At 57.1% G+C, this 18,643-nt stretch overlaps 1 protein-coding gene across 1 annotated transcript in view; it reads left to right on the top strand.

The window, feature by feature from the left end:
* Positions 1-10,630: 10,630 nt before the first annotated feature.
* KCNN1 (potassium calcium-activated channel subfamily N member 1) overlaps positions 10,631-18,643 on the top strand; it is a 28,476-nt gene continuing 20,463 nt past the window's right edge. Inside the window, exons 1-3 of the mRNA XM_065931575.1 lie at positions 10,631-10,826; positions 16,830-17,312; positions 17,991-18,086. Coding sequence (XP_065787647.1) covers positions 10,653-10,826; positions 16,830-17,312; positions 17,991-18,086 — 753 coding nt within the window. The 5' untranslated portion in view covers positions 10,631-10,652. The remainder of the gene's footprint in view (positions 10,827-16,829; positions 17,313-17,990; positions 18,087-18,643) is intronic.

The raw sequence follows: 18,643 nt of genomic DNA, 5'->3' as shown, positions 1-18,643 counted from the left end.
GTGTCCTGTCACCAGCGGCTCCGGACTGTCCCTCACAGGGGCCTCAGCATCCCCCCACGGGCTGGAAGTCACTCCCTGAGAGGTGCTGGGGGAGGCCCCTCCTTTGTGGAGTCCCCGCGGTTCCCGCAGCCCTCCCCCTCTCTGCCCACACAATGCAGACCCCGGAGGCCCCCCGCCGCTTTGTTCTCTTTCACTCCATACATGGCCACGGTCACGCTGGCGGCTCCCTCTGAGCGCGGCTTACACACACATAATGGGAAGGGGGAGGAAAGCGTTCGCTGTCGCCTCCCCCTCCCCATTCGCCTCCGCGGGCCGCCTCCCCCAGCCCCTCCCGCACCGCGGGATCCCCGCCTCAGGACCTCTCCCGGGAGCACAGTACCTTTCACGAGTCGCTCCCGGCCCGGGAGGTGGGGGGAGGGTTGGAGACGGAGGGGGGGGTGGAGGGGGAGGGCTATTTTTAGAATGAATGGAAGAAAAGAGGGGGGGGACGAAAAAAGGGATGTAGGCTCGTAGGAACCTTCTGGCTCCCAAGAGGAAATTGCCCACACCCCCGGCCCAGGTGGAAGGTGGGTGCGGGTTCAGAGACGGGGCGGGCGGAGCTGCGGGGGCAGCGGACGAAGGTAGTGGTCTTTGGGAGGGCGCCACGCTTCCGGGAGGTAAGGGGAAAGTTGGAGACCAGCAAAACGTAGCCGGCAGCCCTACAGATTCCCGAGAGCTGGAGGGACCCCAGAGGCGGGCCCTGTCCAGTCCAGATACTCCGAGAAACAGACTCGGAGAGGGGCTTGGGCAGCGCCAAGGTCATCGGAGGATTGAGCCCTAGGCTCAATACCCCATCCCCTAGTGACCCAGACCCGGTAGCCGCATTGTTCTCATTTGGCAGTGACCTTCACAAACCCTGCCATCCAGGCCTCTTTCACGTTCGGCGGGGTCCCGGCATCATGCATTTAAGAGGGCTGGTCTCAGGGTATCACGACGCAACAGTAATATGAAGAAGTTTACTGTGGTTAGTTTTCTGGACATCCCGGGTCTCCCCTCCCTCGCTGGGACCTTCCAGCCCGGGCAGCATCACCAGCTGCCCCAAGCCCCCTATTCCCCCTGGAGCCCCCGGGTCCCACTCAGGGTTCGTGGACGGGGGCGCTTAATAGCCTTCCTCTGTTGCCCTGGCCTCTGCTCCTTCCCCCGATCCCGGGAGCGGTCCCCGGGGGTGGGGTGGGGGGGCGCGGACAGCTGTCTTCTGTGCTGCTGGGTCGCTGGGCCCGGGCCAGGGGCTCCCCCCGCCCTGGGTCTCAGTTTCCCCACCTAAAAAATGAGCGCCGCGGGCCAGCGGCGGCAGAGGGTCCTCTCAGCTCTTGGAACCTGGTCGGAGATTTGCTGGCACGCCCCTGCGGGGAGGGGGCTTGCGCGAGACGGGGATTCCCGCCCCCCACTTCTAGAGCAGCGTGGCGGGGGAGGGGGCGCGCGGTGGCAGCCGCCGGTTGCCTCTCCCTCGGCGCGGTCGGCGCCCCCTCCCCGGGCGGCGGGGCGGGGCCCGGAACGGCGGGGAGGGGGTCAGCTCTGCGGCGGCGCGCACACTCCCTCCCGGCTCACACGCCCTTGCCCGGCCGGGCACTTGTCTTCGCGCTCGGGCCAGGCGCTGGGGCTCCAGCTGCCGCGGCCGACTCCGGCCGGTGAGTAGGCAGTAGAGGGGTGGGTTACAGGGTGGAGGTCTCCGCGGCGCTCGCCGTCTCCTCGGTGGGAGTATCGGCCAGGGTTTGCCCGACTCGGAGAATTCAAAGCGGGAGCTGCGGAAGGGAAGGAAACCCCCTTCCATCCCTCTCCCCACTCAACAGCAAGCCCCGAGTCAGCTCCAGGGCCCCCAACCCTGGAGAAGGGGGCTTCCGCTCCCGGGATTTGGGATGCGGAGACAGCCTCCCACGGAGGTGAGGGTGGAGACGTGCGGACCCTCCCGCGCGGCCCTCAGCGTGCTGGGAAGCGGGAGGACTGGCCCCACTGCCCCCTCCCCACCTCCTCCCCCCTCCCCCCGGTCTTTCTCTCCCAGTCTGTGGCAGGGATTCCCCCGGCCGGCCTTGCTGCGGAGTAGAAGGAAACCCCACCTGCCAGCCTACTGTGCGTTTGAGCGCCTGCTCTTTGGAGCTCGCGGCTCTTCTCTCTTCTTCTCTGACCCCCACCCCCGCGGACAGGGAGCGAGGCCGAGAGAGGGTTAGCACTTAGCCAAGGTCACGCAGCTGGGCAGGAGCAGAGCGGGGGGTTTGTGGCTCACTAACCTTAGAAGCCAGCGGGTGGTGTCAGCTCTAAGGTCCTCCGCTGCCTGCGTTTAACCACAGGTGTGAGGGCCCTCTCTGGGGGCCCTGGAAAGGAAGGAGGGTTTCTGTCACTCTCCCCAGTTCTCTCTGCCCTGCCAGAGGCCCCGATGGGACTGAATGGAGAACCCCCCACCTCCCCACCCCACACCCCCGACCTGGCTCCTTCCTTTTGGCTTCCAGGTCTCTCCTGCCTCCTAACCCCCCTCCCCAAGCCAGCCCAAGAACTGGAAGGAAACCCTTGGGGGTGGGGGGAATTCCAGATGGGCAAGCCAAGCATTGTGAGCCTATAGAACAATTTCCACTCTGATCACTCACCTGCTATTGACCTTCTACAATTCTCTGCCCTCCCAAGGGCCAGGGTCAACTTCAAAAGGTCCCCTGGCTAGAACAGGCTGCACCAGAGCCATGAACCTGGCCATGAGCCCCCACCCCAGACCTCTGGCAAAAGAAAGGGCGGCTGTGATGTTCACGGCCGGCCGAGTTTTCCCTTCAGTCCCGTTCTGAGGTCTCCCCAACCCTGCGGCACCATGGGACCATCATGTGTCCCCTTCTGCCCTCTCCTCCAGGGCGGGATGAGGGTACTATGCTCACATGGGGCTTCTGGAGACAGCGAATTCCGTGAGGGAGCCCCAGTCCCCAGGGCAGCTGCAGACCCGGGAGAATTAAGGGGCAGCCAAGAATAGAGCTGGTCAAGCTGGTGATTCCTTGACTCCTTTATCCTCACACCAGCCCATGCCAGCCTCACCCACCCAACTCTTCCTGTGGTGGAGGAATTGGTGGGGGTGTGGTGGGGGGGCATGGGAGAGGAAGACAGGGACCAGCACAAAGAAAGGGAGACAGAGGGTGTCAGGGGAAGGAGGGGGGCCTCCAGGGAGGGGGTCTAGTGTGTGGGGGGGTGTATCTACAGGGGTTCAAAGAGGGGTCCACAGAAGGAAACAGGCCCCCACCTGGACAGACAGTGCCACCACTGGTCACAGGTTACCCTGAAACTTACACGGTAAAACTCAGCTTGTCAGAGCACAGATCTGTTCTAAAGACCATTGTATCTGGGAGCTGTCTGCACCCTGCCCTCCTGGGACCCTGGCTCCACCCCACAACCCGTGTCTGGTCTTTACAGGTTGACGGGTTGGGCGTGGGGCTGGGGGGCAAGAAAAGTGGCCACAGCCCCCTGCCAGCCAAGTGGTCGTCCAGTGGGACTAAAGCAGACAGCCCCTTTCATCGCGTCTCATCAGGAAGACCCCTGCACTCCAGGGTGAGTGAGTCACAAGTTCAGGTCACCTTTAGGAGTAGGGGGGTGGGTCAGGAGTTGGATAGAAAAACTGGTGACTTCAAAGTGCCAACCTTTGAAATAATACTGCTAATATAATGATAATAATAATTATTGTCATGACTGTGTGTTCTAGTGTCCCCTCTGGAGAGTCACTGTCCATTTTCTCAGGTCACTGGTGGTGGGGAACCTGCTCAGAGAGTCTTGAGTGATCCACCCAGAGTCACGAAGCCAGAAGGAGGGAGTTGAACTGAGTTGAGGTAGCTCTAAAACCCCTGTAGTTTCCACCATCCAGATCCTGTGACATCACTCCCTAGAGACAACCCTCAGGGAGCAGCTCCTCTGATCCGTTTTTCTCCTATGAATATTGACTGACATTCTGGGCTTGGCAGTGAGCTGCCTGTGTGGCGGGGACCAGGTGCCATTGTCAAATGTGTGGGGTCATTTCATCAGTCAGCAAAGACTAAGCAGTTATGATATGCCAGGCCCAGGGCTGGGCACTGGGAACACAGTGAGGAAAACAGAACACAGAGATGTGTTAGAGAATGACTGAGAGGTCGGAGAGGCTTCCATAGTTGGACCTCTCCAGGGAGCTGACCCTGAGCTGAGACACAAGAGAGGAGGTGTAGCCAGTCAGGCAAGAGCCAGGAGAGCAGCATACCAGGCAGAGGGAACAGCATGTGCAAAGGTCCTGAGGCAGAAACGAGCTTGGCGTGTTTGAGGAACAGTGAAGAGACTGGTGTGGCTGGAACAGAATAAGCAAGCGGGAGAGAGGAGGAGGAGGAGGGTGGGGGTTTCTGCAGGCAGGGGCTGTGGTGAAGGAGTGGACTGCAGAACAGTGGGGAGCTGTGGATGGTGTGTGAGCTGGGGAGAGGTATATTATGATTTATGATTTTCAAAAGCCCCTGTGGCTGCCGTGGAGAACAAGGACTACTGGGGCAGGAGTGGAAGTGATAGAAGGCCAGAGGGGAGGCCAAACGGACATCTGAGTAGTCAGTTTGGCTGGGACCAGGTCAGGGCTGCAGAGATGCAGAAAAGTGGGCAGATTCTGGACTGAGCTGGGCATGGAAGATTAACTCTTTGGGGCCAGTTTTCTGCCTGATGCTGAGGGACCACGGGGAGAGAAAAAGGGGTTCATTGTGCCTGGGGGGAATCTAGGAAGGCATCCTGGAGGAGGTGTGCTTGCTCTTTGAGCTGCTCTTTTTTTTTTTTTTTTAATTATTTATTTGGCTGTGCCAGGTCTTAGTTGTGGCACTTGGGGTTGTTGTTCTTTGTTGTGGCATGCAAACTCTTAGTTGTAGCATGTGGGATCTAGTTCCCTGACCAGAGATCAAACTCGGGCCCCCTGCAGTAGGATCGAGGAATCTCAGCCCCTGGACCACCAGGGAAGTCCCTGTTGTTGTTCAGTTGCTCAGTCACGTCTGATTCTCTGCGACCCAGTGGACTGCAGCATGCCAGGCTTGCCTGTCCTTCGCTATCTCCCGGAGTTTGCTCAAACTCATGTCCTTTGAGTCGATGGTGCCGTCCAACCAGCTCATCCTCCATTGCGCCTTCTCCTCCTGCCCTCAGTCTGTCCCAGCACTGGACTACCAGGGAAATCCCTGAGTTGGGTCTTGAAGGGAGTTTGCCAATGGCCAGCTGGAGCCATGCTGGGGATCTAATCATACAGATGCTGTGAGGGCCACATGGAGCCGATGAGCGCTCAGAATTAGCAGCAGCATAATCATATTTTAGCAAGGAAAGATCCCTTCTGGGACCTGGCAGAGACTGGGCTGGAGCCCAAGAGGCCAGGAAGGAGCTTTTGAAATGGTTCAGATCAGGACTTCCCTGGTCATCCAGTGGTTAAGACTCCGAGCTTCCACTGCAGGGGGCACAGGTTTGAGCCATGGTTGAGAACTAAGATCCTGCATGCTGTGAGGTGTGCCCGCCACCAAAAAAAAGACCAGGTCATGATCAGGCCAGTAGCAATGGGGAACATCCAGTCAGCCATCACAGTATTTGTGGCACATTTATTTGGGATTAGCTCCCTAACTCCTCCCCTTGCCCTTGGAGGGTCCTCGTTGGCCTGTTCAGGAAACTGAGGCTCAGAGAGGGACAGCCCCTTGTCCATGACCATGCTAAGAGTTTTGGGGGGCAGTCATAACAAATGTCTACAACCGTGGTTGGCTTAAAACAACAGAAATGTGTTCTGTCGCATTTTGGAGGCCAACGGCCTGAAATCCAGACATGGTAGGGCCACATTCCCTCTGGAGGCTCCCAGAGAGGTCTCTTCCAGCCTCTGGTGGCTCCAGATATTCCATCGATCGTGGCTGTCTCACTCCAGTCTCTGTCTTCACATAGCCTCTGCCCTGTGTGCATGTCTGTATCTTCACGTGGTCTTATAAGAACTCCAGTCATGGGATTAGCACCCACCCTAATGCAGTATGTGAAAGTGAAAAGTGTTAGTCGCTCAGTCATGTCCAAGTCTTTGCAACCCCATGGACTAATGTAGCCCATCAGGCTCCTCTGTTCATGGAATTCTCCAGGCAAGAATACTGGAGTGGGTAGCCATTCCCGACCCAGGAATTGAACCCAGGGCTCCCCCATTGCAGTCAGATTCTTTATTGTCTGAGCCACCAGGAAGACCTCATCTTAATTTAACTACATCTGCAAAGACCAATAATGTGATCAAATAAGATCCTGTTCTGACATCCTGGACGAGCTGGAATTAGGGGGAAGGATACTGGTCAAATCAAAACAACCATACAGCGGGGCATCATGCTTCAGAATCAAGCCTTGTGTCGAGGCAGGGGCTGTAGGGATGGGGACAGAAGGGTGGGCTAGAATGAATTCAGAGGAAATCATGGACTGGTCTGTCAGATGTGGGGGACTCTGGGGAGGAAGAGTTAGTCTGGAGCCTTCGAACTTGAGAGTGGCAAGGGCGGGAGGGCAGGCTAGAGTCTGGAGCAAGGATGCAGCTACCAGCTGAATAAGCAAGACAGCCCCAGGGCAGGTCCCCTGGTGGGTATGGAGGGTCTCCCTGCTGCTCACGGGAACTCTGTGCTAATGACAGAGCCTTCTCTGCCTGTGTGCCACCCCCAGGCTCCCATCTCCTCCTCCAGAGTAGGGACCGAGGGCTCCTCGGTGGGCTGCCTGTGGTAAGTAACAGAGGAGGCCAGGCACAGTCCCTTCCCATCCCTCCCTGCCATCATCTCCCCTGTGAGCCATCTGCAAGCGCCAGTTTTATTTATTGATTGATTCAATATCTTATCTTGCCCACTGGCCTGAAACCCTGCGTTTGGGGGATATTGTGTGTCTTCGTCATCACAGTAGCCCTGAAGACAGGAGGTGCTCAGTAAATACTGATAGAATGAATGAAACTTCTGGGGGTGGGGTCTCCCTGAATACTGAAGAGCCCAGGAACAAGCCCTCTGGAATGCCTCCCCACCTCCACAGTTGCCAGGACACTGGGGGGCTAGACCCTTCATGACTTCCTTTCTGCTCAGAGTCCTGCACACAGTCCCGAGAGTGGGACCCCTGCTTGCCTCTGTGACTCCCCCCACCCCGCTTACTCCTTCACTGTAGCCCCACCGTTCTCCCTTCTCTTCCTCCATCACATCCTTCTCAGTAGTCTCACCTCAGTGCCTTTGCCCTTGCAGTGCCTTCCTCTGGGTGTACCCTTCTTCAGCTTTTCTAGGGCTGGCTTCTTGGCCCACTTTCAAATGTTCTTTCTTTCAAGAGGCCACCCCAGAACACCCTAGTTAAAGGCTCCCACCTCTGTTCTCGTTTTTCTCAACTTCACTGGATTCTTTTCCAATGCTTTTTTTTTTTTTTTTTAAGCTTGCCTATTTTTTTTAAGTTAATTTATTTGGCTGTGCTGTGTCTTAGGTGTGGCACATGGGATGTTCGTTGCAGCATGCGGAATGTTTAATTGGGGCATGCAGGGTCTTTTACTTGTGGCATGTGAATCTAGTTCCCTGACTAGGGATCAAACCCTGGTCCCCTGCACTGGGAGCTTGAAGTCTTAACCACTGTACCACCAGGGAAGTCCCTTCCATGCTTTTGGGTGGAAGCCTTACTAGTCCTTTACTTGTAAAGGTTGTTCCCTTCCTCGAGAAGATGAACTCCAAGAGGGGAAGATTTATACCGGTCTCAGGCTCTGCATCCTCCGCACCACACTTGGAGAAGAAACTCAGTGGATGTGTGAATGAATGAATGAATGTGTGGATAAATGAATGAATGAGAGAGTGAGTGAATATCTTCCCCACTCTGCCATTCCCACACTCACAGGGGATTCAGGGTCTCGCCTCCTTTGAGGCAGTCATTGGTTAGACCCAGGATGGGTCTGAGACTTCTGCGAATATGCAGCTTGGGGGCAGGATGGAGAGGTGGCCTGTCTGCCTCAGCTCAGGCCACTGCCTCTGCCTCTGGGTGCTTCAGTTTCTGTGAGGTTCTCCCAGGTCTCCTGCTCCCAGACCCACAGCCACCGTCCTGAACTTGTGGTCCACACCTCAGGGCCCTGGAGGAGGGGCTTCGAGTTTAGCCTCTACCTCCTCACCAGTCTGTAGGTCATTTCCTGGGGCCTGAGTCCTGAGGGTCTCCCAGCTGAAGTTCATGCTCCTTGAGTCTCCTCCAGCTAACTGTGGGCTGCTGAGATGCTCTGGAATGGAAACTCAGCTATATCCCACTCAGTGTCTGCTGAGTTGCTTCAGTTGTGTCTGACTCTTTGTGACCCCCACCCCCACCCCGGGCTGTAGCCTGACAGGCTCCTCTGTCCATGGGATTCTCCAGGCAAGAACACTGGAGTGGGTTGCTATGCCCTCCTCCAGGGGATCTTCCTGACCCAGGGGTTGAACATGCGTCTTACATCTCCTGCATTGACAGGCAGGTTCTTTACGACTTGTGTCACCTGGGAAGCCCAGAGCACTACCTTTATTCACCCCTGACCTCTGTCCACCCATGCCAGCCTTGTCTCAGAGGTGTGAGATTAAAGCAGACAACTGGGCCAACTTGGCAGGAGGTGATCGGTCACCAGATTGACTGTCCTAGATGCAGCTCCGTGAAGGAATTTCCTGATCCCTTGGGGCATGTGAGCCCAAAGTAAATACGGAGTCTGCAGGGTCTGGTAGGATGGGAGGACTGGAGGGGCCTCTGCAGTCTGTGGTCGATGCTCTTGTGAATTACTGGATGTTTACACAGTGGACTTGAATTCAGAAAGCATTCCGATACTGCAGCAGCTTCCCAGATGGCGCAGTGATAAGAATCCACCTGCCAGTGCAGGAGACACGGGTTCAATCCCTGGGTGGGGAAGATCCCCTGGAGTAGGAAATAGCAACCTGCTCCAGTATTCTTGCCTGGAGAAGCCCAGGGACAGAGGATCCTGGTGTGCTGCAGTCTGGGGCATGGCAAAAGAGCCGGACACGACTGAGCACACACGCCTGGTGCTGCCGGGGCATGACAGCAGCCTGTGCAAGCCTGGGGCAATCCGCAGTCACGGCGAGAATGCTCTGTGTGGGGCAGGGACCCATATGGGGGCAGGCACAGGCGTCAGGGGCCAGGGCATTGACTGCGACACAGGGATGTGTGCCAGACCCCGAGGGAGCTGTGGGTGGCTCCATCACTGTTGTGCTTCAGAAAGAGGCCCCAGTGGCTCAGGCAAGGGAACAGCAAGTGCAAAGGCCTGGAGTGAGCTGAGGAGTCTGAGGAGGCCTGGGAAGTGGGGCTGGTAAGTGGATGGAGGGAGGCAGGATGAAGCATGTTTGAGAATGCATCCCTTTACGGTTCCCAAACCTCAGTCGTGGAGCCCCTGTGGACACAACAGGGCCTGGGGTCCCCAGGCCTCTGCTTCCCAACTAGCATAGACCATGGCTAGGCCTTCCTCAGAGTGCTCCCAGCAGGCTGGGATCAAGGACAGGCTCTGGTGATGAGGGACTAGGAGTCTCATCTGTTGACCCCCCCACCCATCACCTGGTTCCACTCACCCTCACCTCCATCACTGACCCCTGGGAATAGCCCTGCCCAAGCCACTGTCCACTCATTCATTCATTCAGCCCAGCTATTTTCTGGGCACCGCAGAAAGAACAGACAGCTGCCCGAGGCAGTGATGAGCAGCCAGATGTTTCTGATCTGGCCCAAAGTTCAGGACCAAGAGGAAAATAGATGGGGGACTGGGAGAGAGAAGGGGGCACTGCTGCCTCCAGGAGCCCTCAGGCCGGGGAGGACAGAGTCAGGTTCAGTCACCCAGGTGACAGGGTGGGGATAGGGTGAGGCTGAGGTGGTGAGGCTGCCTGAGAAAGGAGGAGGTAAGGGCTCTCCACCTTCCAGTCCCCAAGGCTCCTCTGAGCTTCCGTGAACATTGAATGAGTGTTGCCCAAGGTCATCCTCAGTACCAGGGGAAAGGGGCAGCATTTAGGGGACCCAAAAAATAATCTCTTGTTGGCCTGCCATCCTGGCATTGGCTTGGGGAGTCTAGGACTGGGGGAGGGGGCTAAATCCGAGTGGATTCTCTCCTGTCAAAGAAGATGGCCTTTGCCCCAGCAAGCACCCTCCACCCCCAGCCCTGAAAGCCCCCACGCCCAGCTCCAAGGCACTTTCTACTTGCTATCATCTTGTTTCCCCACTCCAAGACCGCCCACCCCCCCCACCCCCCCCACCCCACCCCACACACACAGAGTGGACGTTTGACGAGGTCGTTTCAGGAGGGAGGTGGCCAGTCACTGTGCAAAGTTGTCACCCCCGCAAGTGCGTGCTGTGATCAGCCCCCAGGTGCGCAAATGCTGAAAGGTGGCTGGAGTTTGGGGACCTGATTTTGGAAAACGGGTGGTTAGGAGTTCTCGAGGACGGGAGTTTTCGCTTCGCCATAGTCCTCTCCATCGCGCGGGGCAGGAGGGTGAGTTTGAGGACCAGCCGCGCGCTGAGGGGCGAAGGGGGCGCCTGGGAATGAGGGATCTTTAAATGAAGGCGGGGCTTGCGGGGTCGCCGGGGGCGGTGCCAACCCGGGCTCGGCCAATCGGCCGCGCCGCTGGCGTCGCACCGCCCCCTCCTCTCCCGGCCCGGGCGGGAGCTCGCCCCCCCGGCCGGGCCCGTGTACAGGGCGGCGGGGGATGCGAGCGCTGCCGCTGCCCCCGGCCCCACCGCCCCGGGGCCTCGCGCCTGCCCGCTGCTGCCCGCCCCGTCCGCAGCCCCGGCCCCGGCTCCGGCCCCGACCTGGAGGTCCGTGGCCGCGTGGGTCCCTCTCCCTTCCAGCCTCGTCCGGCCGCCCGAGCCGCGTCCCGCAGGTACTGAGCGGTATGGACAGGGGTACCCAGGGAGACATGTCCCGGAGTGTGATGCCGTTTGGGGCAGGGGCCAGGAGGGAGGATGTCCGTGGGGTCCGCAACAGAGAGGACATGGCAGTGGGGGACTGTGTGTATGTGCACTGCCCGAGTGAGTCGATTCACGGATCCCCATCCTGGAGGGGGAGGGTACTGGGTTCACTTTGGCGGGGGCAGAGCACTGAGTCTCCCAACTCCATAGATACGGTGGGGGAGCTCTCGGGGTGGAGGCAGTGACCCAGGACTGGCTTGGGAATGCGAGGAACGAGACCCTCACCACTGGCCCTTGTGTCCAGCCGTTAGGGGCAGCATGGCAGGGTTCGTAAAACTGGCCCCCTAGCTCTCCCAGGACAGAGGTCGGGTACCCAGCACAGCGCACCGTTCTGGCTGTCCTGGAGGGTGGGGCCTCAGATGTGAGTGCTGGAGGCTGGGGGTGAGCCAGAGATGCTGATAGAGACGCATCAGAGTGGAGGGCACTGGGGAGAGCAGGCTAGGGCAGGCTAATTGCACCCGGATGGGTGGTGAAGGGGAGAATGCGTAAGGGATGGGGCAGTCAGCCAACGACTTGCTGCACCCACTCTCCAACAGCCCATAGGGTGGGAGGACAAATGGATCCTGTCCGCCCAGCAGAGCTGGGGCCTGAAGAGTGATGGTGGAGGAGTGTTTTGGGGTCCTTCCCTACCCTCCACAGGGACACACAGCCCACAACTTGCCCACAAAACCTACAAGATTCTGCCATGTGCTGCTCTGTCCACAGTTCCTGGGAGCAGTGAGGTGGGCATTTTGCCCCAAGGAGGCTCTGCCTTTGAGAGTAATGGGCAGGGGGTACTTTCTCCTGATCCAGCTCTGAGGGACAGGTTGCGGTGTTGGGCAGTGGCACCACAACGTACCCATGACTGTGTGCTAGGCATTTTCCATGTGAGATCTCATTTCTTTCTGGTCACCGACCCTGCTGGGTTGGCACTAAGATGCCCCGTTACTAAAGAAGTAGCTGAGAAAGTGGCAGTGACCTCGTCCTGGCTGGAACACCCAAAGGTCCCTCTGTAATCAACCCATCATTTGTAAAAGGGCTCACTCAAGGGCCTTTGCTGTCTGGTCATTTTCTTTCTCTTCCTGTTGGGTGGGAAAGTTCAGAGGAGCTGGCCTCCTTGGTCCCTGCTGCTTGCACACTTTCTTCTCTGCTTCAAGAGCCTTCCGGGGTTCCCCCTGCCCCGCTTGGCCTACAGGTTTCGCACAGTATCTCTTGAAATGGTGCAGAAGGCAGGTCTGCTCATCTCCTTACCCCAGCATTCAGGGAACAGAGGTCTTGTGCCCCAGACATGTGAGACAATTTTAGAAATTCCAAGAACCTTCAAAACCAAATACAGCCCACAGGGTGTTTCTCCCTTTTTAGAAGAAGTCCTTGAAGAACTCGGGGCCTTCACCCAGAAAAACACACCCTTTCATGGACATCGAAACCTTGGGTGGGGTTTTATAGGAGTTTCTGGTTCTTTGGGAAAACTCTGAGGATCCTGGGGACCCCACTTTTAGGCCCAGGTTGCAATGAGGGAGGGGAAGGTGAACCTGGGGAGGAGTGGGGTCTCTTGTCCCCAAGACCCTCTGGTCCCACCCAGTCTTTAGATTATGGGCCGGCCCCTTCCTCCGTGAGATCTCTGGCAGGCCTCTCTGTCCTTCCATTTCCTGTGAGGTCGTGGGAGGTGTCAGATGGCCACCACTCCTGTGCCCCGAGCTTTGTGGTCCCTCAAGGGCTGCGCCAGACTGGCTCCCTTTCTGAGTAGTCGCTGGTCAAGAGGGATCCAGGCAGGTCCTGCCACCCCCAGACTACACTAACTTAGCCCCTGCCCCTCCTGGCTGTGTGACCTCGGGCAACATGCTGAACCTCTCTGAGTCTTGTCTCCCATCTGTAAAATGTGAGTAAGAATGCCACCTGCCTCGCTGAGTAGCCGTAGGGATTAAATGCAGTAATTCTGATCAAGGTCTTGGTCCGCCAGGAAAATCCCACGAACGGAGCTTGGCGGGCCACAGTCCACGGGGTCGCAAAAGAGACACGACCGAGCGACCAAGTCGCAAATAACCGCATGAGCGTGATGGGCCCCAGGAAGGCCCTCCAGGCCTCCGCCCTCCTGGAAGTCACCTGCTGCCTATCCGCATGCCCCACCCCACTCCGTTTCTGCCCAGGGCATGTCAGGACGCGACTGCCAGGCGAGGAGGAGCATGGCCGCCGCGTGGCTGAATTTGGCCTGTGTGTTAGGTGGCTGAGTCACATCCCCAAATTGCATCTTCATCGGTGCATTTCAGAAGGTCGTTTGCAGCGCCCCCACCCCCTCCCAGTCCTGTCTGCCAGGCCATCCCCTCTCCTGCCTGCTTTCCTCAAGCCCTGGGCAGGGGCCCTTCTGCACCTTCAGGAGGGGAGGTAGGAGGGCTGTCTGAGGTCTCTTTGTCTCTTGGGGAAGAGCAGGTCTGGGGCTGCGGCGTGTGTCCTGGGGGCAGGCTCTTAGCCCCACCTAGCAGCTCACGCCCTTCAGGTGGCAAGCAGGGACCGCAGAAGACAGTAGAAGACACCCCAGAAGATAGTGGCAGCTGAGTGCTTGTGAGGACAGAGATCAGGGCCAAGATCAGCCTTATAAACTGTGAAGTGCTGGGCCTGCAGGCGATCAGCCCGTACAAACTGTAATGTCCTGGGCCCACGGGGGGCCAGCTCCTATAAACTGTGAAGTGTCAGGTCACAGGTGGCCACAGCCTGGTGGGGAGGATGGATGGAAGCGGGACATGCCCTAAGCCTCATGATTCTCGGGTTCTTCCTGTATGCTGGCACCCTCGTCTGGGGACATGTACTGCCTGGGGGCGGGGTGGACGTGGACACAGGTAGTCCTGCAGGGCATGCGGTGCTTGGTGCCCTGGCCAAGGTCATCCGTGTCTCGCCTGGCAACCTTGCTCATCGTGGTGTGTCCTGGTGTGACATTGTCTGAGTCTCTCACCCCCAGGAGTGTGGTTTCAGGGCCAGGGAGGTGTCTTGTCTCTGTACGCAGCCCCCTCTCCCAAGCCCCCGGCACATGCTAGCTTAGCCTTTCCCAAGAGGACAGCACTGGACCCACAGCCCACTGCCGCCTGGCTTCTTGGGAGAATCCCACAAGGCAGCCTGATGCGGAATCTGCCTTGTAAGGAGACAGACCCTTCACCGCACAGTGAAGGGAAACTGGTGCCTCAGTTTCCCCATCTGTACAACAGGCCAAATCCTAGGACCCCTTTTTGGGGGATGTTGTGAGAATTAAGGAAAAAACTCTGTGTGAAGGACAGAGCCTGGCATGTAGTGGGTGTTCGTAAACACAGGCTGTGGTGGCAGCTAGGGGTGCCCGTGGGGGTGAGGAGTGAGGGAGTGGGCTAGGGTGGAGCGGTGGATGATCTGGCAAGGTTGGACTCCAGGCAGGACCATCCTGTGCATGTCACCGTCTTCAAGGTCCTTGCTCCTGCATGTGGCACACGGGGCCTGGCCCCAGGCAGGCGCAGAATCTGAGGGTGTCAGAGCATATCAGCCTGTCTGCTTCTCGGTAGCCAGTTTCCTTTGTGGGGAAACTGAGGCTGGCCCAAGGCCGCAGGACCAGACCAAGATGCTGGGATCTTTTTGTTTTTTTGACTGCATCACATGGCTTACAGGGTTTTTAGTTCCCTAACCAGGGATTGAACCCATTCCTCAGCAGTGAGAGCACAGAGTCCTAATGCCTGGACCTCCAGGGAATTCCCTGGGATCTTTTTCTTTTTTAAATTTTATGTCTTTATTTTTAGCCACACCTTGGCTTGTGGGGTCTTAGTTCCTTGACCAGGGATTGAACCCGGGCCCTCAGCAGTGAAAGCACAGAGTCCTAACCACTGGACTGCCAGGGCATTCCTCAATTCTGGGATCTTAGAATTAAATCCTGGATTGTTCCTTTGGTCCTGGAATCCAGGCAGGAGGGAGCTGAGGGTCTCATAGCCATAGTCACAGTCCCTAATATCTCCCTGGCCATACCCTTTGACTGTGTAAGTATGTTCAGGCCTTTGGACAACTCTACGTGGTAGTGGTAGGGAATTGGAGGCTCAGTAGAGTGATATTAATTTGTCCAAGGTTCCAGAAGTCAGCAGACAAGCCTGGGTTGGAACCATCTCCTGACGGCTGACTTGTTCAGTCGCTAAGTCGTACCCGACTCTCTGCAACTGCATGGACTGCAGCACGCCAGGCTTCCCTGTCCTCCACTATCCCCTAGAGTTTTTCTAAAAGTATGTCCATTGAGTCAGTGATGCCATCCAACCATTACATCCTCTGTTGCCCCCCCTTCTCCTCCTGCCTTCAGTCTTTCCTAGCATCAGAGTCTTTTCCAATGAGTTGGTTCTTCGCATCAGGTGGCCAAGGTATTGGACCTTCAGCTTCAGCATCAGTCCTTCCAATGAATATTCAGAACTGATTTCCTTTAGGATTGACTGGTTTGATCTCCTTGCTGTCAAAGGGACTCTCAAGAGTCTTCTCTAACACCATAATTCAAAAGCATCAGTTCTTCAATGCTCAGCCTTCGTTATGGTTCAACTCTCATATCCCTACATGACTACTGGAAAAACCATAGCTTTGACTATATGAACCTTTGTCAGCAAAGTAATGTCTCTGCTTTTTAATACACTGTCTTGGTTTGTCACAGCTTTCCTTCCAAGGAGAAGTGTCTTTTAATTTCATGGCTTTAGTCACCATTCACAGTGCTTTTGGGGCCCAAGAAAATATTAATAAAATCTATCACTGTTTCCACGTTCCCCCCTTCTTTTTACCATGAAGTGATGGGACCAGATGCCATGATCTTAGGTTTTTTTTTTTCTTTTGGTCTTAGTTTTTTGAATGTTGAGTTTCAAGTCAGCTTTTTCACTCTCCTTTTTCACCTTCATCAAGAGGCTTTTCAGTTCCTCTTCACTTTCTGCCATTAGAGTGGTATCATCTGCATATCTGAGGTTGTCATTATTTCTCCTGGCAGTCTTGATTCCAGCTTGCGAGTCATCCAGTCCAGCATTTCTCATGATGTGCTCTGCATATAAGTTAAATAAGCCCGGTGACAATATACAGCCTTGACGGACTCCTCTCGCAATTTCAAACCAGTCCATGTCTGGTTCTAACTGTTGCTTCTTGACCTGCATACAGGTTTCTCAGAAGACAGGGATGCTACAGTAAAGTGGTCTTATCTTAAGACCACCTTAAGGTGGTTCCAGACGGCTCATTTAGGTGGCCTCTAATCCTCCCAGGCAAACCAGCCGGCAGAATCCCATCTTGAGGCTTTCAGAGGTGTTTACTGAGTGTCGCCTGTGTTTATTGCTTTAGCATCCATTGCTTTAGGTACTTGGAAACACAGAAAAGTCATTGGGCAAAGATCTGGTAGGGAGGTGTCCCAGGCAGAGGGTGCAGCAGGCGCCTCAGAGTGTGCAAGGGCCCTGAAGCAGGACCAAGCTTGTTGGAACCTGGTGATGGGGAGGTCAGTGTGGCTGAAAGGGAGTGGCTCTGGGAAAGTGAGAAGGATAAGGTGGGTAGGAGCCAGACGATAGAGGCCTCCTGGCCACAGTGAGGAGTTTTTATCCAATCGTGCTGGCGAGCCACGGGGAGGTTTGTTTTTGTTTTATATCTATTTACTTATTTTTAGCTGCATTGGGTCTTAGTTGCGGCGTTTGGGCTCTTCGTTGTGGGCCACAGACTTCTTTGTAGTTGTGACATGTGGGCTCTGTAGGCTCTGTAGTCGCAGTGTGCAGGCTTAGTTGCCCTGCAACGTATGGGATCTTTGTTTCCCCAACCAGGGATCGAACCCACATCCCCTGCATTGGGAAGCCGATTCTTAACCACTGGACCCCCAGGACGTCCTGTGTGGAGGTTTTGAGCCAAGGAGGGGCATAGGCTGGCTCGGTTTCTGGGGTGAGGGTCAGTTGGCCAGGGCCTGACATGACCGTGTTCCCTGTGCCTTGCAGGTCAGCGCGGGAGCCCGGTGGCTGAGCCATGCCAGGCCCCAGGCGGCCGGCAGCAAGCCCAACGCCAGCACCCACATAGTCATGAACAGCCACAGACACAGTGGCTGCGAGGGACGGCCGCTAGGTGGCGGGCTGGGTGCCCCGGGCCGAGATCCTCTGGACCCCGAGGCCGGCCACCCCCCGCAGCCTCCAAATGGCCCAGGCATCCAGGTGGTGGTGGCCAAGAGCGAGCCGGCGCAGCCCTCGCCTGGCAGCCCCCGGGGGCAGCCCCAGGACCAGGAAGAGGAGGAAGATGAGGAAGAAGATGAGGCGGTCAGACAAAGGGGCTCAAGGAAGCCCCCCAGCGTTGGCCACCGCCTGGGCCACCGGCGGGCGCTCTTTGAGAAGCGGAAGCGCCTCAGTGACTATGCCCTAATCTTTGGCATGTTCGGCATCGTTGTCATGGTGACAGAGACGGAGCTGTCCTGGGGGGTCTACACCAAGGTAGGCATGGCCCTTCCCCCTGGCACCCCAGGGAGGCCCTGCTGGTCCCACTTGGCTCCCCGAGACCCCCTTGGGCCTGGGGTCTGGGACCACATCGGCCCTAGGAGAGGGGGGCGGGGGATGCTGAGGGGACCCTGGAGGTGGGAAGGTGGGGGGCACCCAGGGCCTCCTGTTGTTTCCACCCCCTGAGGGCAGCAGGAAGGCCTCAGGTGGGGCCTGAAGTCTCCAGCCCCTTCCCTGCATCTTGCACCATGGGGCTGCGCTTTCGCTGCAGGTGGGAAGGGGGCTGCTTCCGGGTCAGGCCCGGAGGAGTCAGGGGTGCACCAGAGAAGAGCTGCTTTGAGGAGCAGGGAAGGAACTTTGCTCCTTTCGAGGGCCAGCTGGGCCAGGTTATGAGCCTGGTTGTGGGTCCCCAAGTGGATACGGAGGGAGATGAGAGCCAAGTCAGCCTGTAAACTGTGGTGTGCTGCGTCTGCTCCAGGCCTGGTTTTATAAACTATGAAGTGCTGTGCCCATGTGAGACCTGGCCTTATAAACCGAAGTGCCACCTTGCTGTGCGCCAAGCCTAAGGAGTAAGGACCGGAGCTTCATTTCCCGAGCGAAGTGACCAGGTCGGGGGGTCAGGAGGGCTGCCCACTCCACAGTGTCTGTCCTGCCCTCTGCTCTCTCTTTGCCCAGGAATCCCTGTACTCATTTGCACTCAAATGCCTCATCAGCCTCTCCACGGTCATCCTGCTGGGCCTAGTCATCCTCTACCATGCCCGAGAGATCCAGGTCAGTGCTCAGGGGGCTTAGGACAGCTCCCCGCTCTGCACCCCAGAGCCCCCCACACCAGCCACCTTCATGCGTGCATGTTCAGTTGTGTCCAACTCTTTGTGACCCTTTGGGCTGTAGCCTGCCAGGCTCCTCTGTCCATGGGATTCTCCAGGCAAGAATACTGGAGTGGGTTGCCATTTCCTCCTCCAGGGGATCTTCCCAACCCAGGGATTAAACCGTGTCTTTTGGCATCTCCTGCATTGGCATGCAGGTTCTTTACCACTAGCGCCAGCTGGGAAGCCCCCAGGACCTGGGAACCCTCTAAAACATAGAAGGATCAATAGCCGCTTTATAAAAGCGGAGGGGGGGGGGGGGAGGAAGATCTCCATGGAAACACACTGTTTAGATCACTCTTAATTTCTTGGAATGCCTATCATCATTTTAATTTTCATCGATAATTTGGTAAAGAAGACGAAACAGTGAGAGAGCAGGCAGTGGGCTGGGGATCTGAGGTGCACGTGGATTGCTTTTGCAGCCCTGGGGTCTTCTGAGGTTTTGCAGCCACGGAGTCCAGT

This window comes from Muntiacus reevesi, chromosome 1 (assembly GCF_963930625.1).
Source record: "Muntiacus reevesi chromosome 1, mMunRee1.1, whole genome shotgun sequence".
Taxonomy (NCBI): Eukaryota; Metazoa; Chordata; class Mammalia; order Artiodactyla; family Cervidae; genus Muntiacus; species Muntiacus reevesi.
The sequence above is the reverse complement of the archived record's forward strand: the minus strand, read 5'-3'. Positions and strand labels throughout refer to the sequence as shown.